The sequence below is a fragment of the Heloderma suspectum genome, chromosome 3 (genome assembly GCF_057233095.1).
Source record: "Heloderma suspectum isolate Gila_16-S chromosome 3, 16-S_ref, whole genome shotgun sequence".
Lineage (NCBI taxonomy): Eukaryota > Metazoa > Chordata > Lepidosauria > Squamata > Helodermatidae > Heloderma > Heloderma suspectum.
Genome location: NC_139460.1, coordinates 90,379,149 through 90,402,499, shown reverse-complemented (window position 1 = coordinate 90,402,499; position 23,351 = coordinate 90,379,149). Strand labels below are relative to the sequence as shown.

Below are 23,351 nucleotides of genomic sequence, written 5' to 3'. Positions count from 1 at the left end.
TGGCTGACAGACAGCGGAGGAGCTCTGGGTAGGGATGTACGGATTGTGTAAATTCCTTGTTTCGTGGATGGTCTTTGTTTCGTGGATTGTCAGGTGCCCTTTGTTCCGTCGTCCTCCCACAGACAGATGTGGATTATTTTTTTTGTCATGCAGAAAAATCTGCAAATAATGATGTAAGTATTTATGCAAGTATTTACATAATTTACTTCAGTACGTAACATTTAGTGTATTGTCCCCCATTCCATTCAATGTTTCCTCAGCAGAAACTTACGTATTTTCCTATGAATATATAGGCGTAAATTTCGGGAAAGTAAAAAAATAATCCAAAAGTCCACGGACTCTGCACTGCCTGAGGGGGCCGCCGCAGCAGATTCCGCAGGTTAGATTCTTAGAATTCCTAGCTCATTTTAGTCGGTCTAGAATTTCTCCAGCATCCCTAGCTCTGGGGAAGCAAAGGAGAGAAGGGCAAAGCTCTCCCAGGCTCAGTTGAGACTGGGACTGGCAATTACAATCAAACTTTCAGAAAAATGTTGTAAGCACTCTAAAGGCACATTCCTATACATATTTAGACAGAAAAAAGGCCTGCAATTCCCAGCGTGTGGCTGGCTGGGGCATCCTGTGAGTCGTAGGCCATTTTTTCTGTCTAAATATGCATAGAATTGCACCCTACATATATTTATAATTGCTTCTCTCACTGTGAGCCCCATAGCCCATGAACTCCCAAACCCTCAGACCTGAAACATTGGTTGCTGGGCTAAACAGCAGATGCTGTGGTGGTGGGTCCCTTTCCTGCTGTCTCTCTCACCTGTGTCTCTCTGCTGTAGGGATGTATGGGTTTTGTGAAATCTGTTCCGTCTGCATTTCACAAATTGTCAAGTGCTGTTCATTCCATCATCTGCTCATTGACAAAATTGGATTTTTCCCAGTTTCCCAAATTTGGGCAAATCCGCGTTTGTGCAAATTCACGCTTGCAAGAATGTGCAAGTTCCCCTGAAATGTGCATTTTCCTGCTTTAGCCTATTGGGAAAATGCACATTTGGGGCTGATTTTTTTATTTTATATATTTTTCTATGATTGCATTTGTGTAAAATTCCAGAAAGAAAAAAAAAACAGTCAGGAAGTCCATAGAATTCATGCAACTCTGGAAAAGCTAGTCCACTGTGGAATCTGTGGGTTGGATTCATAGAAACCCTAGCTCATTTGATTCCATTGTGGATTTCTCTGACATCCCTATTCTGCTGCTCAATTGGCTGTACCAGTGGCTGTTGAGAGAGGGGGAGTTCTTTGTCCCTCTCCGCCCTTTCTATCTCAATCTCTTTCCAACCTCCCTTCATCCCTAAGCTGTGGATGAAACGAGGGCCAGAATACTGTCCCCAGGTTCTTATAAAAACAAGAGAAATCTAAACAGTGTCATTTGGCATGTATTATTTTGTTCAGCTGGTGGTTGGATAGTTTTTCCATCTTCTCTTCATTGTTACAAACAGCAAAGAGGAAAATAAATTTGGATTTATCTAGGGGCAAAAATGCAGCTTTACTTTTTAAAAATCTTGTTTAGTGTGTGATATAGACAAGTTAAGAAATGGATTTTGTTATTGCAAATCAAGACTGATTAGATGAAATTGGCTTGGAGAATAAAACACTTCCCAAGATCAACAGGATAATAAATATCTCTTCCATCCATGTGGTTTTCTAAACACTTTTTGAAGTACAGCACCCAGAATGTTCAACACTTGGGTTTTGTCAAAGATGACAAGCTGTCGGTTTTAATAAAAATGTTCTCCATCAGAAATTATGTAGATTTCTCCCATCTATGTTTCTGTCATCTTTTCTGTCTCACATTTTATGTATTCAAGGAGCTGGTTGTTCAAGCATTGTTTAATATCTATTAAGAAAAATAAGGAAAGATGCATGCTTTTAAAACGGCAGTCATAAACAGTAACTATTGATGAGAAATTGATACAATGTGATTATCTGTGACATGGCAAAGCTATTTATGTCTAGTTTATGTTATTTTGACAAGGGTAAGGCACAAAGTGTTAATCCATATATAAAATATTATGGTTTCGTCACTTTGTTGGATACAGAAATCCTTAACTCCCCTCACAGAAAGAAATTCAGTCCCAGTCCTCCTTGGGTAGAACATGGATGCAGCACCTCAGATCTGGGGTCCTAATCTGGCCTTCCAGGGTTTGCGAGATGGCCATGCCCCCTTCCCTAGTCCCCACCCCCTTTTCTCCAACAACCAAACATTTGGTGGTTTCCTAGCTTTTGTATAGTTTCCCTCCCATCCTAAAAGGTTGAAACACCTCTCCTAAGGCTTAGTTACTGGCAGTGAGAGCTGTAAAGTAAAATATGCAGATATTTTTGACCGTACCCCTTTTGCTTTGGCCCTGCTACCACTGGAAAGTGGGCCCTGAGAGCTTCTCTGAAATGAAAGTTGGCCCTATGCTGGCTGGGGGATTATAGGAGTTGTAGTCCAACACATCTAGACTGGAGGGCACCAGGTTGGAGAAGGTTGGTTGACATAATAATGACACTGAGGTCAAACAAAGTCAGTTGAGAGTGAAGGCAGTGCTTCTTAGATCAGTCATATAGGTGATTCTAGTCAGTCTAGGAGCACGTATTGAACAGGATGATGTCGCATGACTGCATAGCCAATTAGTTTGGTCATGTGCTGAAATTACTGAGGGCAAATGAAAATTCAGATAGAGGACAAAGATTTCTTCATAGGCAAATACTTTCAGAGCAGTCACTGAAAACTGTTGAAAGGGGATGTTGCCTTTTGATGTCAACAAGAACATTCCTTTAAAAATGGAGGATCACTAAAACATGTTATAAGTAGAGATGGATGAATTTTGGTTTCTCTCAGTTTCTAATTTTTCCAATCTTAAATTTAGTTTGTTCCAAACATTGAGAATTTCTCCAAAGTTTGTATGAAAAGTCCTACACATTTTTGTGCACATTTCTCCTAATGCAAGCAATTTATGTACACAATTTTGTTGAATATAATATATACTCTTTGCAAGCAATTTCACTTATATAATGCATTTTTTATGTTATTTCTCCTGCATCCCTAGTTATAAGTAATTCTACATATTGTTGTTCAGTTGTTAAGTTGTGTCCGACTCTTTGTGACCCCATGGACCATAGCACACCAAGCCTTCCTGTCCCCCGCTCCTTCCCAGAGTGTGTTCAAGTTCATATTCATTGCATCAGTGATGCTATCTAGCCATCTCATCCTCTGCCATCCCCTTCTCCTTTTGCCTTCAATCTTTCAAAACCCATGGGCTGAAATGATACAAAATGTTAGACCATCCTTCCCCATTCTGGCACCCTTCAGATGTGCTGGACTACAATATCCATCAATGCCAGCCAGCATGGCCAATGACCATACTGGTTGGGGATGGTGAGCATTGTAGTCCAACAACATCTGCAGGATACCAGGATAGGGAAGTCTGAGTTAGACCTATGAAATTAGATATGTTTAATAACAAATATATATATATATATATATATATATATAAATACTTTAGATATATATATATATATATATATATATATATATTGTTGTTCAGTCGTTAAGTTGTGTCCAACTCTTCATGACCCATGGACCATAGCATGCCAGGCCTTCCTGTCCCCTGCTCTCTCCCGGAGTGTGCTCAAATTCATATTCATTGCATCGGTGATGCTATCTAGCCATCTCATCCTCTGCCGTCCCCTTCTCCTTTTGCCTTCAATCTTTCCCAGCATCAGGGTCTTTTCCAGGGAGTTTTCTCTTTGCATTAGGTGGCCAAAATATTTGAGCTTCAGCTTCAGTATCTGTCCTTCCAATGAGCAGTCAGGGTTGATTTCCTTTAGGATGGACTGATTTGACCTCCTTGCAGTCCAGGGGACTCATAAGAGTCTTCTCCAGCACCACAGTTCGAAAGCGTCAATTCTTCGGCGCTCAGCCTTCCTCATAGTCCAGCTCTCACAGCCATACATTGCTACTGGGAAAACCATAGCTTTGATTAGACGGACCTTTGTCGGCAAGGTGATGTCTCTGCTTCTTACTATGCTGTCTAGGTTTGCCATAGCTTTCCTCCCTAGGAGCAAGCGTCTTTTGATTTCATGGCTACAGCCACCATCTGCGGTGATCTTGGAGCCCAAGAAAATAAAATCTGTCACTGCTTCCATTTCTTCCCCTTCTGTATGCCAGGAAGTGATAGGGCCAGATGCCATGATCTTAGTTTTTTTAATGTTGAGTTTCAAACCAGCTTTTGCACTCTCCACTTTCACCCTCAACAAGAGGCTCTTTAGATCCTCTTCACTTTCTGCCATTAGGGTAGTATCATCTGCATATCTGAGGTTGTAGATAATTCTCCCGGCAATCTTAATTCTGACCTGTGATTCATCCAACCAGGCGTTTCTCATGATGTACTCTGCATATAAATTAAATAAGCAGGGTGACAATATACAGCCTTGTCGTACTCCTTTCCCAATTTTGAACCAATCGGTTGTTCCATGTCCGGTTCTTACTGTTGCTTCGTGTCCTTCATACAGGTTTCTCAAGAGACAGGTAAGGTGGTCTGGTACTCCCATCTCTTTAAGAATTTGCCACAGTTTGTTGTGATCCACACAATCAAAGGCTTTCGCGTAGTCAATGAAGCAGAAATAGACATTTTTCTGGCATTCTCTTGCTTTCTCCATGATCCAGCAAATGTTGGTGATTTGATCTCTAGTTCCTCTGCCTCTTCGAAACCCAGCTTGTACTTCCGGTAGTTCTTGGTTCACATGCTGCTGAAGCTAGCTTGTAGGATTTTGAGCATCACCTTGCTGGCATGTGAAATGAGCGCAATTGTGTGGTAGTTTGAATACTCTTTGGCATTGCCTTTCTTTGGAATTGGAATGTAAACTGACCTTTTCCAGTCTTGTGGCCACTGTTGAGTGTTCCAAATGTATTGGCATATTGACTGCAGCACTTTAACAGCATCATCTTTTAGGATTTTAAATAGCTCAGCTGGAATACTGTCATCTCCACTAGCTTTGTTGTTACTAATGCTTCCTAAGGCCCACTTGACTTCACTCTCTAGGATGTCCGGCTCAAGTTCAGTGACCACACTATCATGGCTATCAGGGACATTCAGATCTTTCCTGTATAGTTCTTCTGTGTATTCTTTCCACCTCTTCTTAATCTCATCTGCTTCTGTTAGGTCCCTGCCTTCTTTGTCCTTTATCATGCCCGTCTTTGCACAAAACGTTCCCTTGAGATCTCCAATTTTCTTGAAAAGATCTCTAGTCTTTCCCATTCTATTATTTTCCTCGATTTCTTTGCATTGTTCATTTAAGAAGGCCTTCTTGTCTCTCCTTGCTATTCTCTGGAACTATGCATTCCGTTGGATATATCTTCCCCTTTTTCCCTTGCTTTTCACTTGCCTTCTTTCCTTAGCTACTTGTAAAGCCTCCTCAGACAGCCACTTGGCTTTCTTGCATTTCTTTTTCTTTGGGATGGATTGAGTTGCTGCCTCCTGAACAATGTTATGGACCTCCGTCCATAGTTCCTCAGGCACTCTGATTACAGGTCTAATCCCTGAAATCTATTCCTCACCTCCACTGTATATTCATAAGGGATATGATTTAGGTCATACCTGAATGGTTTAGTGGTTTTCCCTACGTTCTTCAATTTAAGCCGACATTTTGCAAGAAGCAGCTCATGATCTGAGCCACAGTCAGTTCCAGGTCTTGTTTTTACTGACTGTATAGAGCTTCTCCATCTTTGGCTGCAAAGTACATAATCAACCTGATTTCGATATTGACCATCTGGTGATGTCCATGTGTAGAGTCGCCTCTTGTGCTGTTGGAAAAGAGTGTTTGCTATGATAAGCGTGTTCTCTTGGCAAAACTCTATTAGCCTTTGTCCTGCTTCATTTTGTACATCAAGGCCATGCTTGCCTGTTATCCTGGTGATTTCCTGACTTCCTGCTTTAGCATTCCAATCCCCTATGATGAAAAGGACATCTTTTTTTGGTGTTAGTTCTAGAAGGTGTTGTAGGTCTTCATAGAACTGATCAACCTCAGCTTCTTCAGCTTTAGCGATTGGGACATAGACTTGAATTACTGTGATGTTGAATGGTTTGCCTTGGATTCATACTGAGATCATTCTATCATTTTTGGATTGTACCTCAGTACTGCTTTTCCCTCCCTTTTATTGACTATGAGTGCTACTCCATTTCTTCTAAGGGATTCTTGCCCACAGTAGTAGATCTGATGGTCACCTGAATTAAATTCACCCATGCTTGTCCATTTTAGTTTGCTGATTCCCAAGAAGTCGATGTTCAGTCTTGCCATCTCATGTTTGACTACCTCCAGCTTACCTTGATTCATTGATCTGACATTCCAGGTTCCTAAACAATATTGTTCTTTTCACCACCAGATACATCCACAGCTGAGTGACCTTTCGGCTTTGGCCCAGCCACTTCACTCTTTCTGGCACTACTTGGAAATTCCCTCTGCTCTTCCCCAGTAGTATATTGGACACCTTCTGACCTGAGGGGCTCATCTTCCGGCATCATCTCTTTTAGCCTTGTGATACGTTCCATGGGGTTTTCTTGGCAAGAATACTGGAGTGGATTGCCATTTCCTTCTCCAGTGGACCACATTTTGTCAGAACTCTCCGCCATGACCTGTCCATCTTGGGTGGCCCTGCACGGCATAGCTTATGGCTTCACTGAGTTACGCAAGCCCCTTCGCCACAACAAGGCAGTGATCCATGAAGGGGTCATATATTCTACATATACAGCTGCACAACATGCAGTCATGTTTCTGCCTTGTACTTGGCTAGGCTAAGGCTTTATTCATTTTCTGGTTCCTTATATCTATTAATTGGGCACCTTTTTGTGGGCATTTTAGGTACCAGTTAAAAGCTTTACTGTTCACTCAGGCACCCTATGATCCCATTTGAAACAGCTGCTGTTTCTCTTCCTCCTTTAAGATGACTGATGAACTGATTTGCTGTTCTTATTATAATGCCTTTGTTTTCTTTGTGATGTTGTTGTTTTATTGTATTTAATATATTGTAAATAGCCACAATAACAAAGCGGGTAGGTGGTTAGTAGGTGGTATACAGATATTTTAAATAGAAAGAATAAGTAAAACTGGCCAGGTTGCGACCTCTCTGTGGCTTCACTCTTCTCTTTTGCTTTTCCTTGCTCACCAGCAAGACTTCATCACTCCACACACAGTCACCATTCATTCGCATGCACCATCCACCCGTTCATAAAGATTTATAACTCCATCTATCCATATGTGTACCCTTGTTCTTCTTCCTTCCATTCATCTACAACAGGGCAGGGCAAATTGAGGCCCTCCAAATGTTTTGGCCTACAACTGCTATGATCCCTCACCATTGGTTGTGCTGACCCTTAGGGCTGACAGAGTTGTAGGCAAAAACATCTGTTGCCCATCCTTGATCTACAGCCTCTCTTTCCTCATCTCATATTTCCTCATTCTGATCTTCCCCTCACTTATTTGATCCTGTGCACAAATGTACTCCCATTTTATTCTGTTCAGCATCCCACCATTTCATCCATTTTCAATCTACCTCACGCAGTTCCGTAAAACACTAGGAGAAGGGATTGATGTAGGAGATGAGGTGGATACTGACTGAGGTGAGGTTAAGAGTCAGAGAGTCAATATAGCATTATTAACACTACTTCTATTAGCTCTCCTGTCTCAAGCTCAATTTGCATCAGTTGTCCCTTCTTTAGACCAGGGGATAGTTACCTAGAAGCTCCCAGGCCCCTGCAATAATTGTGCTGATCTCAGATGGTTCTCTAAAAGTTAATTAAGCCATAGACATACCAGTGGAGGCTGATGGCTCCAGTGTCAGTGGGGTGGTGAATCTGCTCCGGGTTTCAGTCAGAACAAGTCATAACTCTAAAGGAAATCTTCTAAAAATCTTTTAGAGTTCTGACTGGTTCTGACTGAACCCTGGAGAGGATTCACCATCCCACTGACACTGGAGCCACCAGCCTCCACTGGTACAAACTTTGTTCATAATTTCATGCTTAAGAAAAATGTTTTCAACTTGAAAGAAATAGATAATTTCCATACTTTTATGTTATGCCCTTGCTTTTGTCCACGTAAGCCTTCTGAGCAGATGTTCAGTCTGTGTATGCATGTGTGTGGGGGAGAGGGGAACAGTGGCTCAGAGCTCTTGGCCCAACGACCAGGCATTCAACGTTCTGTCTGCACAGAGAACTATACGTCTAGGCTGTGATGCAGAGGTCTGCACCCTGCATTTTTGAAGGTTAAGGATCGTACTATTGGACCCAGCGTCCATTAGGGTCTACACATGCAGGTCCATGTGTGGACATTTGGGGCAGGGCCAATAGATGCGATCCCACAGCCTTCCCCCCCCCCCCAGCTGCATTTACTTGTACACAGACTGAACATCTGCACAGGGTTATTGTTTACAGTCTGTGAATTCATTTGCAAAGCTCTAGCTAGCATCCCTCTGTTCCTTCCTTCTTGAATTCATTTCCACTTTCCAGAGCTGTTTAATGGATGGAGTGTGGGACTTGGATCTGTGTTCAAATCCACACAAAACTCCCTCTGTGGCTATGGGCCAGTCACTTTGTTTCAGCATGACATACCTCACAGGGTTGCTGTGAGAATAATATTGGATAACTCCCATGCATGCTGTCCTGAGCTCTTTGGAAAAAGGATAGGATATGAATGTTACATAAAAAGTTAAACTTTAGTATTGTAGACCTTTTCCTTTTCTCATTCTGATTCTAAACATTTCTTTCTTTCTTCTTTCTTTCTTTTTTTGGGTATACATTGAGTCTGATGTGGTCTGATACTGTTTTATTATTCATATCATCATACGTAATTACGTATATCAGCACATGTAATTATGATGTATCTCATCCTTGGGTTCAATGCTAGCATAAAATAATATGCTTTTGTATTTTTCACTAGCTGACTCGCATCTAATGAGTAATTTCATTTCTCTCTTCCATTTTATTTAAAATATCGTTATGCTATCTGCGGTGCAGCAGTGATGAATACTGAATTAATTATATGTTTCTTGAGCAACTCCACAATATAGTGTGTTCATTTTTGTTTTTGTTTTAAATTATACTTCTTTAGGAAATGCACTTGAGTTAAAAATAGATAGTGACACACTAATCATTTAAATTTTAAAAAGTAAAATATTTGGCAACCATGTGCATCCTTGGTGTTTGACAATGTGCAATTCTTCAGAGTAGAAGAATTATAAAGCTTTTTCAGATTTACAAAAATTTGCATATTGTTACATCTTTCAGGATCTAGATTTCTCATCACATCCAGGGGAGCCTTGTATATTATAGATGTACAGAATGAAGATGGATTGTATAATTACCGATGTATCACGCGGCACAGATACACTGGAGAAACGCGACAGAGCAACAGTGCGAGACTTTTTGTATCAGGTATGAAATGATTCTTACTGAAATACAAGTGCTTCTATCTACACAGGAACTAGCCTTTTGGAAGACATTTCACTTATGTTTATTATAACTGAATAGCTTTAAGTATAGCCATTTAGCTTGTAAGTAGACATCCTTAGAGATGCAAATCTGTTTAACAATTGCTGTAATACACATCACTTGCCAGGCCACCCATAAAATATGTCACACATTAGGGGAAGGGAGAGCTACCAGCACGGGGAAATGGGAGCACTGGTTAAAACAGGATGGTTTGTGACAAGCAGCGAGTTGAGTTTCTAAAAAGGCCTTTAAAGGTGCAATCCTGTGCAGGTTAAGATGGAAAAAAGTCCTACATTCCCCAGCATTGCTGGCTGGGGAATGCTGGGAGTTGTGGGACTTTTTTCTGTCTAAGCCTGTATGGGATGGCGCCCAAAAAGTGTTATATACTGTCCTGGTAGTCTCCGACTACACTGAGGTGGTTGAATACTACTTGTGAAGAAGTGCATGTGCATCCAGAAATTGCTGTTCATTATGTTACACATGGAAGAAATCCACTGGGACGTGAAGATAGCATTCCTACAAATGAGGATTGCATTAATGAGCTTTTGCAATCTACCATGCCCTGGGACAAGGCGGTGCAATTTCACAGTTTCTCTTGAAATAGAGCGTGCTGTAAGCTAGATCAGCCTCCCCCAAACTGGTGCCCTCCAGATTGGACTGCAAATTCCACCAGCCCCAGCCAGTGTGATCCATGGCCATGCTGGCTGGGAATGATGGCAGTTGTAGTCCAGCACATTTGGAGGGTTCCAGTAAAAACACCCCCCCCCAAGACATCAGATATAGCTGCTATAACTTGTTGCCCCAAACAAGAAAAAACATTCTATAAAAATTGGGTATAAACACTATAATTCTAAATGTATACTATAATACTCATCTATAGCTGATCTTTTTCATTTGGTTTTCTGTTTATTTTTTTAGGTTAAGGACTTATTTTTGGTCTTAGTACTCATCTAATATTCGTGGTCATCAGGAACCTATGTAGTCATGTCTTTTCTCTGACATCATGCTGGGCTTTGGAAGCGTTATTATATAATTTATTATAGAATTTATAAACCACTCCACATTAAAAGATATGAGAGCAGTGTACAAGTTAAATTGCAAAAAAGGCACAATAAAAAGAGGTGCATCAGTAGTAGCAGCTGAAATTTAGCCATTAGTCAGGTAATTCTTGCCTGAAAAGTTTTCAGGAAACACTGGGCAGTATCCGATGGTGCGGCCCAGGCATGCTGGCAGTGGCGCGTCTGCAGCCCCTACTGCTGGTGGCTGTGATGATGTAGCACTTCCGGAGGTAATTGCCCAAACGAGCAGAAGCGCTTGCTTCTGGAAGGGGCAAGTCACACCTCTTCCAGAAACGAGCATTTCCACTTGTGTCGGCACTTGCCCTTGGAAGCACTACGTTGCAGCCACTGGTGGTTGTGCACGCCACTGCTGGCGGGGCTGGCCGTGCATGTGCCACTGCCGGCGTGCCTGACCCACCCACGCAAGGGCATCATTGGACCCAGCCCACTGAAAACAAAGTAACATAGATGCATGTCTGATCTCAGCTGGAAGGGCATTCCATAAGGGTGGGAGCCAGCACACCAAAGGCCCTACTCCTGGTGGTTCCCAAGCAGATCTCCAGCATGATCGGCATCAGGATTGCATCTGAAGTGAGGTTTCCTGCTCCCTTCCCAGCTCAGAGCTCAGGAAAGGAGCTGGTGTTAGTATGTCTTGCTCTACCCTTTGGAGACACAGCCAATTCTCCCCCAGCTTGGCTCAAGAAGAGCGGGGGGGGGGGAGTCATCCCCACAGTTATCCTGTGCTGCACTTCAGTGGTACTCGGAGCACCTCCAGATCAGGAAAGCCTCGGCCTGCCTTCTGCACTTGGAGTGGGCAAGAGGGGTAAGGGATCGTGCCTGACCTTGTTCTGTGCTTCTGAGGTGCACAAAGCATGATACCAGGGGTGCTTCCAGATCAGATAGAGGGTTCCTAGCAATACCAGTTGGAAGTCTCTTTTCTTTAAACAGTGTGTGTGTGTGTAAGACAGAAGGAGTGGTGGGACAATCATGGGAGGGTTACAAATGGAAATGACATCTGAACCTTACCCTACTAAAATTCCGTGAATGATGGAGGGTGATGATGGCACAATAAAGGCCTTACCTAAAAGCGCCCCAGGAGGGATCTCCTGACCTCCTCCTCAGCAGTAGGGCTGGGGTTCATCGCTCTGTCCCAAATTTGTGAACCCTGGCATGTCTTCTTCTATGTGGGAGAAGGTGGAAAGTATCTCCTAAAATGGTGCCTGCCACTCATGGTTTGTGTAAGTTCTTTACTATATCTATAGCTATATCTAATCTATATCTATATCTATATCGAGAGATTAAAAATTGCTGCCTAATTAAATAGCACCATTTAAGTCCATCAAAACTTAATTTTTAAATTTAAATTCATTGTTTATTTGATTTTGTTTTAAAGTAAAATGATATTATTCAATGCTCAACTTCATATAACATGAGATATGAAATAAGAAATTATTACATAAAACTTATTTCCCTATACAATCATGCTATTATAGTAGATAATGATATTATAGTCTTAGTCTAATACTGATTACCCAGATGGTGTTTGACTACAGCTCTCATCACCTCCAGCCAGCATGATCAATGGTTGGGAATTATGGGAGTTGTAGTACACTGGCATCTGGTGACCCAAGGTTAGGAGCCACTGTCCTAAGGTAATGTATCAAATAAGTACCTACAAATGCCTGAAGAATGCACTTCAGTGTTCTAATAGTCAGTGAATAAACCCCAGTTCTGTGCAAATCTACTAAGTTTCTGCCTACCTTCTTTTACCCTTATGTAGCTTTGCCATTACTGTGTGTTTGTACATTTTTGCCTCCCATTCTGTTATTGCTGGGCTTTGAATCTTTTCCCAGTATTTTGTGTAACTTGTTCCCACAGCAACAATTATGGAAGATTATTAATTCTCCGTGTAGGCACTTTTTGTCAACAATAAAGCAGGTTCTGTTATTTTCTCTATTGTGTTCTTAATCTAAGATCTTTTTTTTTTTTTTTTGCCTTGTCACAAAACCACCAGGTATGAAAGTAGCTCCCTGCACTTGACTCACACTTCCAGCATTTATGACCTAAATCTTTATTTCTCTTATGTAACTTTTCTGGCATTAGGTATCATAAACTTATAACCATGTTCATGTATGTTTGTGTAATTTTCACAAACGTCATCATAAAACGTAAACGTAAAAACATAATTGTTCACATAATCAATTATCTAACTGATCAACTAACCAAAAGTGGCAGCGCTAAGATATATCTATATTCCTTTCTAGACCCAGCAAACTCGGCTCCATCTATTCTGGATGGGTTTGAACATCGTAAAGCCATGGCAGGACAGCGAGTGGAGCTGCCTTGCAAAGCATCTGGGCACCCAGCACCAAAGTACCGCTGGCTGAAGGACAATGTTCCCTGGGAGCCTGACAGCAGGTTCCGGCCCACAGTGACAGGCCTGCTGATCGAAAACACTCGCCCATCAGACTCAGGCAACTATGTGTGTGAAGTGTGGAACAATTATGGTACAGCCGAGGTGATAGGCCGCTTGCACGTCAAACGTAAGTGGACCGTAGAATGTTGGAATCTATCACATAGGAACTCGGCATGGATACAGTTATGTCAGACAAACGTGGCGGGCGTGTAGAATGTTGGTTTTGTTGAGTAGGAAAAACAAAGTAAAAAATGAAACAGCTGCACCAATTTAATCCCCGACGCGTTTCGACACTTGGTCTTTATCAAGGGAAAAACTCTGGGAGATTCTTTTGGAGGATTCCCTCACCCTTGCTTCTTCCTTCGAAGAAGCAAGGGAGAGAGAATCTTCCAAGAGAATCTCCCAGAGTTTTTCCTTTGATAAAGACCAATTGTCGAAATGCGTTGGGAATTAAATTGGTGCAGCTGTTGTTTTTTTTTACTTTGGTTTCCAGCTTTCCAGCTGTTTTTTCTGGTTCCTATTGGCACGGTTGCTTTTGTTAAGTAGGAAAAACCCATGTTCCCAGTTATTTCCATGTCTCCTACAGTGCAATCTTATGCATGTTAACTCAGAAATACCACCCACTGACCTCTTCCCAAGTAAGTGTGTGTAGCAGGGCTGTCAAACCTTTCAGCCCATGGGCTGAATTCAATTTCAGAACAGCTCTCAAGGGTGGGTGGGCTCATTCGAGTGGGGGGGTAGGGCCAGAGGCAAAAGGAGTGGGGCCAAAATACCCAAAGATACCATCGTATTAAGCGTCAAGCTTTTACTGCCAGTCATTCAGCCTCAGGGGAGGCATTTCAACATTTTAGACTGGAGGAAATCTACAGAAAAGCCAGTAAACCATCAAATGTTTGGTGGTTGGGGGAGAGCCAGAGGAAGGGGGCAGGGCCACCTGGGGAACCTCGGAGGGCTGTATTGGGATGTTAGGAGGGCCAGAACTGGCCCCTGGGCCTGAGTTTCCCCACCCCTGGTATATAGGATTGTAGCCTTAATCCATGAATTACAAATATAAAAAGCCCATTGTTTTACTCTCACATTGACACAAAGGAGGAGGTTAAATCTGGAGAAAATAATAAATTCAGTTCTTTTTACACCAGGTTCAGTGGGGAATTGCTATTTTATCCTTGGATTACCCCTCCCTTGCCATTCTTTATTGTAAGTGGTGTTCCTCTGCTCCCATTGTTTGCTGCTAGTTGCAATCCTGACACTGACCCAGAATAAGAGTTGCTTCACATTTTATGAGGTAATCATATTTGTGACAACTGCACCAGTGTTGTGCCAGGGATTGTGCAGTAAATGCATGAACAGGAGAGAAGCATGTATCTAAATAGCTGGGGACACACTCTAAGAGATGGTAGCATGGAGCAGACACATTTTACTGTGTAATTATTTCAACAACTACTCTCAAAATGGTCACTAATGGTGTCAGTACTCTGCTGAGCTCTCTGCAAGCATTCTTTTCCTCATGCAATTAGAATCATGTGAAGGAAGAGTGCCCCCCTCCCCATTATGGCTCTGTCTCTGGTCCCACCACCCTCCACATACTGGAAATAAAATGGAAGGCAGATGGCTGCAGCAGAGCCTGCTGTACCTGTGGTTCAGCTCCCTGCACAATTTGGAAACCTGCTGTCATGATTCCCTTAGTCCCCACTTCACTTCAATGCCCAAACATACCCAGATGACAGGCTTCAGTCTACAGCTTTTAATCCATTACTTCACAGGGCCATACAGATGCAAATTCTCAGAGAAAGTCTCCATTGACCAAGAATGCCTTCGGGGGATGCAAATGGAATTTACGAGAGTTGCCCACCTTTTGAAGAGAGAGGCAGTCTCGCTAGCCTAACTTAAGGGGGGGAGGTCCCTCTCGTGAGGCCTCTAAGCGCAGCTTCTCATGCAAGGCCAATCGGGTAGACCGTCTAAGTTCTGCCCCTGCCTTCTCTCCCTTTGCTCTGCATCTGCGCCTGGCATCTATTAGGTCAAACTCCTGTTCACTGCCTCTCGGGGGGTGAGGATAGACCTTCAAGCTTAGCTATCTATACATTTGTAACCTGAGAAGCAGGCCTACTCATATCTGGACTAGCCTGGGAAAACACCTCCCCCATGTCTGACGGTTCTTCTTCAGAATCTGAACTGCTATCCCACTCCCTGTGCTCAGAAACACCACTGACACCTGCATGATCAGGGTTCTAAATTGTGTAGAGAACAAGAGGCTGAGTACATGAGTACGATATACATGAGTATGGTGTGGCTGGTAACGGGGTGGTGGAGCTAACTTGGGATGTGCAAATGAGTGATGTTCACTATTGCTAGGATTCTCCAAAGACTGTCTTGCCACTTGTCTTGTGCCGGATTCCTGTTTGCGATTGCTGCTTGCTTTGCGCAAACAGGAAACTTCTCCAGTGAAGCAGTGATCAAAAGGGAGATTTGCACAAATCTCCTGAAATTTGCACAAGCCTCCCCAAATTTGCATGAATTTCCTCCACAGACTAGAGCAGAGCTGAGTCAGTCAACTGAGGAGATTTGTGCAAATTAGATTTGCACAAATCGACCTGGGAATCGGGAATGAGAAGGTAGGGGTGCACGAAAGTCACTTACCTGGTCTCGCAGCTTTTCGTGGTGGGGGGGAGGCGCTTCGCTGCTCTCCCCGCGAAGTTCAGGCCGGGGGGGGAGGCTTCCCGCCTCGCCCGGCCAAAATTCATGCCGGGGGGGAGGCTTCCTGCCTCGCCCGGCTGAAATTCAGGCCGGGGAGGAGGCGCCTCGCCTCGCCCGGCCGCAAAAGAAAAAGTTAAAAAACAAAACACCCCCGTGATAGGCTACGTGACGATTAACGTAGCCTATCACGGCTAGATCTGCAAAGTCAGCCATGACAGGCTACGTTAATCGTCATGTAGCCTATCACGGGGGCGTTTTTTTTTTCTTTTATTGGAATGGTGGCGGTGGCAGCCGATCAAAAGACCGGCTGCCGCTCCCGCCCCTGACGAAGACCCGCGAACCGCCGGCCGGACCCGCCGAACCGCCGGCCGGACCCGCCGCTGGGAGGGACATTCGGGAAAGGTAAGTCCCGTCCCGGGGGGGGGCGCGGGGGCAGGCGGGTGTGGAGAATTTCTCCCCGAAACTTCTTCGGGGGGCCGAACACGTTGGCGCTCGGCCCCCTGAAGTTTCGGGGAGAAATTCTCCGCCATCCCTATGAGAAGGACGTGCACGTGTATTCGATAATTTGTGAATATTTTTGGTGGACATATGGTTATGCTTGCATTCAGAGCTTTGAATGGTGTATGCTCACATATTTTGCAAGCAAAGATGAAATTTTCATACATCTCTAGAGCTAACAACCACATCCCCGCTCTCCCCCTCATTGTGTGAAATGCACTACTCAGTAGTCCTCTGGTGACCCCCAGATCTACTCTCTTCCACACACCCATTCACAGTACAATTGGGTTATTATTATCATTAGGATTTCCCATCTGTATCATCAGGAATCTTTGGTGCAATCTCAGGCATCAATCATAGAGGTGGAAGGGGCCATTGAGTCCAATCCCCTGCTCAGTGCAGGAATGCAGTTTAAAGCATCCCTGACAGATGGCTGTCCAGTCTCTGCTTGAATATCTCCAGCAATGGAGAGCCCATCACCTCCCTAAGAAATTGGTTCCATTGTCTGACTATTAGGAACTTTCTCTTTAATGTTCAAATCAACTGAGATGTGCTGTCTGGAAGTAACAGCCTTTGCCTTGGAAGCCCCTTCCCCTAATCTCAGATGTTGTCAAGCAGGTTATGGTTATGGAGTGGTTAGCAAAAGCACATGGTTCATTCACAAGGGCATTCTTTCTCTCTCTTCTCCACTCCCCCATTTGTCTTGGAGCCAAATGGGATAAGCACAGCCTCTTTCCCAAGACCTCACAAAAACCTAGAGCCAGTTCTGAGGAAGGCATAATTGGCTGCAGCTCCCTGGTACGTATCCACTGTATGTTTGGATCATCTCCTACTCTTTTCGCCATGCCATATTTCTAATATGGGCTCATCTGTTAGTGCTGCTCCTTATTTTGAAGGGCCTTTCTTATTTGCCTCCTTCCTTTTTTCTTGAATCTTTAGAGCCTCTTAAAGCCACAATTAGTCCGCGAAAAGTTAAGAGCAGTGTCGGCAGTCAAGTGTCCTTGTCCTGCAGTGTGACTGGAACTGAGGACCATGAACTCTTCTGGTACCGGAATGGTGAAATCATCAACACTGGGAACAATGTGAGGATCATTGGAATCAATCATGAGACCCTTATTATGGACGGCATGGCCAAAAGCGATGGTGGGGCGTACCAGTGTTTTGTACGCAAGGACAAGATGTCCGCACAAGACTATGTTCAGGTGGTGCTAGAAGGTCAGTCATTGTGTGTTCTAGGGCATGCTGTCTACCTTTGAAGCATTCTTTATAAAAATGTATATTATGGTTTTACTCTGAGTGATCACATCTTGGAAGGAAACCGTATCTGAAGTAGGTGGGCCGATGTTAGGTGGAGCCTGGACAAAGGATATCAAATTGACTTCCAAAGAGAAGTTATGTGTTCTCAGTTGTTAAAATTATGTTCCAATTATGTCATGTTTACTGTAGGGATATACGAATCCCTTACCTGGCTCCGCGCAGGGGCATCCGCGGTGGGAGGGAGGCGCTCTGTCCCTCCCCCTGGAATCCTCGACGGGGGGTGAGGCGCTCCGTCCCTCCCCCCGGAATCCTGCCTGGCTGGCTCCAGCCGCCTGCAGCCGGACATCCAGCCGCTGGGCAGCCCTGCAGGGACGCAAATGGTGGCTGTCGTAGCCGCCGCCATTTGCGTCCCTGTATTGAGCTGTGATAGGCTATGTAAATATTTACGTAGCCTATCACGGCAGAGGGAAAAACCCCAGCGTACGCAAATGGCAGTAGCCGCCACCATTTACGTCCCTGTATTGAGCCGTGATAGGCTATGTAAATATTTATGTAGCCTATCATGGCAGAGGGAAACCCCCCAGCGTATGCAAATGGCGGTAGCCACCGCCATTTGCATACGCTGGGGTTTCCCCCCACACACACACCGTGATAGGCTACGTAAATGCTTACATAGCCTATCACGGCCTCCGCAGGGACGCAAATGGCATCCCTGCGTTAGCCGTAATAGGCTACGTAAGTATTTACGTAGCCTATCACGGCTATTGAGAGGAGGAAGCAAATGGCGGCTGCAGGACGGCCGCCATTCGCAAAGCAGCACGGACGGGAGCAGGTAAGTGCTCCGTTTCGCGCGCCTTTCGTGAGGTGGGGGCAGCGGGGACTTTGTCCCGCGCGCCTTTCGTGAGTTGGGGGGGCAGGGGCTTTGTTCCGCGACAGATTTCGGGGGACCGAATACACTGGCATTCAGCCTCACTGAGATCCGTCACGGAATTCTCTGACATCCCTAGTTTTCTCCTGTTCAGTTTTGAACAGTTAGATATGTTTTCAAGGTGGTAGATGAAAAGCCAGAATAGGTAGATGAGAAGCCAGAAATGTGCAGAATGAGCATGTTCACTTATTTCTTGCATGTTAGCTTTGCATTCAGGAGACTTAGTGAAGTCAGCAGGCTAGGCGGAGAAACTTTCTTGCAGATTCTCACTGGCTTGGTGTCCACAGCCTAGCACAGGAAATCTTACTGAGCAATTGAGTATTGCTGGGAAGAGAGAAGGGTGAGAATGAGAGAGATGTGGCTTCAGAGCTGACTAACCACATAATCCTATGCATACTTAATCAGTAGTAAGTTCCATGGTGTTCAATAGGACTTCATCATGGGTAAGTGTACATAGGATTGCTGTCTATTTAGGGGAATAAGCAGCAGGGGCAATTTCTCTGAGCAGTACTTAGAATGTTAGTATCATTACTCTATTATGTACATATAAGTACATATGCTGGATCATGTCCATCTAGTCCAGCATTCTGTTCACACAGTGGCCAACCAGCCAGCCACATGAAACCCACAAGCAGGATAGGAGCACAACAGCACCCTCCCACCCATGTTCCTCAGCAACTGGCATACATGGGCACACCTGGAGCAGCCTATGATACTGGAGGTAGCAGACAGCTATTAGGAGCAGTAGCCATTGATAGCCTTTTCCTCCATGAATTTCTCCAAGCTCCTTTTAAAGCCATCCAAATTGGTGGCCATCACTACATCCCGTGGAAGTGAATTCCATAGTTTAACTATGCGCTCTATGAAGTACTTCCTTTTATCTATCTCGAATCTCCCACATATGCATTGTTCACTCTTCTTTTATATGTTTTATATGTTTAACTTCTTTACCAATTACTTCTATCAACCATCCCACAGAAGGTGCAATGGGATTCCAGGGCCTGGCAATAAGAGGATGAACAATTGGGTGTCTGTCCCAGGTATAGAAATGACTAATGGCAGCATGGGAAGTATGAAACCTACCCCATACAGGCCCAGCATTTTGGTGGCATAGATGGCTGGAGGAGAAAGGTGTGCTCCTGCCTTCTCTGCCTGCCCATACACTTGGTTCTAGCAGAGGTACCAAGATGACATTATGGTATGGAAGCAAATGATAATGTGACAGGACATGGCAGAAAAATGGTTCCCATAGGACAGGCCAATAATGACTTCAGTATCTGCCATCTCTCTTCAAGGCTGTGATTGCCTTCTTTTTTCCCCTGGTAATAAAGGAGAATTGCTGTGATCAGCCCCTTGTTGAAAAGTGCTATTGCCTTCAAGTTCAGATTCAGGCGATGTCCTAGGGTTGCCCTTTGAGGTTGTTTAGTAGTAAGGGCAGCCTTGATACAATTACAGAATAGGGCCATGAATTGAACAAAAACTTCTGAAAATTAGCTAGTATCTGTTCGGGGTGGGAGAATCAGCAAGGCTTGAGCTTGTTAAGGTTTTTAGAGTTCCATCTCAAAGCTCGGTCCACCTTGTTCTCATTCCCGAATGCGAGCTTTTGTTATTGTTATCCAAATGAGGAGACATGCTCATGACATGTCATTTGCGGGTGCATGTTATTAAAGGGCGTGCCCAAATGCATTCCCACCTTTGACTACAGCTTGAAAATGCATACTTTTTTCCATAATGCAATGTTTTTTAAAGTTCACTTTTTTTCTAATGAATGCATTTTGTGGATACAATTACAAACTTGGGAATATGCCAGATTTGTCTGAAAAATGCACTCGCATTCGGGGGTGTGAATGGGGCAAGTTCTGATATTTAACAAATTGAAATGAAATTCTTCTACATCCCTAGTATCCGTCCTCCAGAAATAAAGGGTTGAGTGTTTTGTTAATTTTTTTAAAACGACAACACAGTGTCCCTAGTTACAAATATATCTTACAATGCAAACTCAAAGAAGTCCCTGTGTTCTGTCATGTATGTTTCATCCCAGACATTGCTTTTCTGGTTGTATGTCCATTGAAGCTGTGGCAATCGTAATAAGTAAGCGATACCACATTCCACATAATAAAGTGAGGAAAGCAATCAGTTTGTCTGGAGTTAATGAGGCTGGCTGGGTTTGGCCACAATTTTTAGAGTAGTTGTGGGTGTGTGGGGAGAACAAGGAGCGATTACCTGCCTGGACCTAGTTACCTCGGCAACCATCTCCTGTGACTAAGGAAGCCTAAAGAGCATATTGATAATCTGTAATGATGCCAAGAGAGTGCAGGTTATCAGAGAATGACAGCGGGAAAGATTTCAAAGACATTCGGGTCTCGCTGGGAAAATAATGTCCGCTTTCATCTCCAAAAAGACTGTCACTTGAATTTAAAAGGGGGGGGGGGACAGAGGTGCAGACTGAACACATTCCCTGATTCATTGGTCATGTGTCAGTTTCCATTCAGGATAAAAAGGATGTCACTTTTTGTTTTCTGAGAGATGACAGTGCTAATGCACAGAGAGAGGGGGTGGGTAGGAAGTGTTCTGGGTTTTTGTGGGGTGTGGGGAAGAGGCATGCATGCAAACTTTTTGGTATACTACTGCCTCACTTTTCAGAATCAAGTGAGAATGGGAAAAAAAAGAGAATGAATGCGTGAATACATCCAGCCAAATGCTCCTGCTGGTATATTTACATGTTTTAGTGTGCAGAAAATACCAAAACATTGACATCTCTTGTGGATCATGGTGCAGAGCAGATGGAGCACGCCATCACTCCACTGCTGATGTGTGGTGCTTGCAATCTGAGCGCCACTTTCATGTCGCAAGATCTGTGGCTTCAGTCTTATCTTGAGCTGAGCTGAAATAAAACCAGAGCTCAAGCAATTCCAAAGGGCCATAAGTTAGTTGTAGGTGTGAGCTTCCACAGAATGAGCAGAGCGCGCCTATGTATTCAAAGGCCACTTGGAGCTCTTCCTATATGTCAACCACTGCCCTTCGGCATTAGATCTCTCTCTGGTGGAATTAAAATGTGTGATTCCCTAGATTGTTATATTGGGAGAGAGGAGTTTTGAGTTTGTTTCTCCTGAGGGAAACTCCAGTATAATCCTGGTGTTTCCCACAGCAGTTGTAAGAGTGCAGCTTCCCTGATCAGTTGACCATTGTTATGCTTTCACTGCCATCTAGGCTTGGTGCATATACAGTCACTAAGCATATCCTTTGGGCATATTGTGAGCTACAGTTTATTTGGAATGAGACCTTTGCACTCTCTGGTCCCAATTCTATTTCAGTCTTTCCTGGACACTACTCTTAAAGTGCTGCCTAAAACAGACCGCAGCTGAGACAGACAGACAGACAGACAGACAGACAGACATCACTGCAATTAGCTCCTGGTTAACTTTAGCTATGCAGATTTCTGAAAAGATTTTGAGACTTGAAGGCCTTTTTTCATGTCCAGTCCCTGTTGTGGTCTCCCCTGCAAGCTGTTGGTACAACAAGTAGATGTGGTCATATGAGCAAGACAGTGTGCAGAGTCCTGAACAAATTCAATTTTTAAAAGCTCTTCTTAGAATCTGTGCACTTGATTACCTTTTATGACCTACTGCGCCTGAAGTATCACTGCCTCACAGTCAATGCATCCATTGCTACTACATCAGTTCAGAGAAAAGCGACCCTATGCTTTGCAACCTAAGCTGGCTTCAGTTGTTCAGCACCTGTGGGTCCTGCATATGTCCAGCTAGCCCTGCCCCTCGATACTACTGAGTGTGCCAGCCATGCTCCCAGCTGATGCATAATTGGTGTCAGTCTGAAAGAGGTCCATGTGCATACAGATGTACATGCATAGGGCTCCCTCCATGTAGATGTGAATCCTGGTCGGCTAGGGTTTGCATCCCTGCGGAGGGACCCCTCCACATGTATCTCAGTACACATTAAGGTCCCCTTCAGACTTATGCAGGCATTATCCAGGAGCATGGCTGGCTCACACGTCATCCTCTGGGGGGCAAGATTAGCTGTACACATTCTTGGAAACCCCGTTACACATTCAGTACTCACAGGTACCGGAAAACTGAACAGGGTATACCTGAGAGGGATTTTAGTTTGTTAATTTCTTGATTTTTAGGATTTATACTCTGTATCTCTAACAAATATTCAAAACTGAAATACTTACACTTGAAACAACTATATAGAATAATGAAAACGGCATAGATACTTGTAACACCATGACACAGAGCAATCTAAAAAGGTATTAGCGGTTTAAAATGCAGCGTAAAAGAGGTGCCCTGCAAAAGCTTGCTGGAATAAAACTGCTTTTGCTGCCCATCTAAAAGCAAGCAACAAAGGGTCCAGATGGAGCCTGCTTGGGAGGCCCTTCCAGATCCTGCACATGACAGCTGAAAAGGCCTTTATTTGGGTATTCACCTGCCATATTTCCAGGATTCCAAACCAGGCGGAGGAAGGTCTACACTTCAAAAAGTCGCTCTCCTAGTCTAGAGGGGGATGGAGACAGGAGGGAATGGGTTAGCAGGTTGCCCCTCCTCACATGTTTCTTATGCTTCGTTTTAGAATGCCTAAAAAGTGCTTAGGATGAGACAGGAGGTACTGAGTCTTGATCTTCTCACGTACCTCTGATATGTTAATGCCTTCAACTTTGCCCCCTCCTCAAATCAATCCAGTTCATTTCATCATATTATCTATGAGCCAGGTAGCAGATTTATCATGGATCCAAGTTAGCTGAAGAAAGAAAGGAGCAGTATTCAGGCTGAGGAACAGGTGTAGTAGGAGAGGGGAGAGGAGTATGATGGGAGTATTGTCAGGTTACTGGAGTGAATGAAATTGAGAAACAGTGGCAGAAAGGAAAATGTGGAAAGGCTTGGCTAAGGTGTAGAGCGGGTGTCTCTGCATGAGAAATTTATTGCATGCTTGTGATTGGTCGCTCATGGAATTTTGCAGATCTTTTACGTGAT

The 23,351-nt window shown here is 43.9% G+C and overlaps 1 protein-coding gene across 1 annotated transcript in view; it reads left to right on the top strand.

Annotated features, from left to right (window-relative positions):
- The window catches only part of DSCAM (DS cell adhesion molecule), a 534,028-nt gene that overhangs the window by 299,413 nt on the left and 211,264 nt on the right, over positions 1-23,351 (top strand). Inside the window, exons 4-6 of the mRNA XM_084843767.1 lie at positions 9,309-9,455; positions 12,835-13,113; positions 17,118-17,393. Coding sequence (XP_084699893.1) covers positions 9,309-9,455; positions 12,835-13,113; positions 17,118-17,393 — 702 coding nt within the window. The remainder of the gene's footprint in view (positions 1-9,308; positions 9,456-12,834; positions 13,114-17,117; positions 17,394-23,351) is intronic.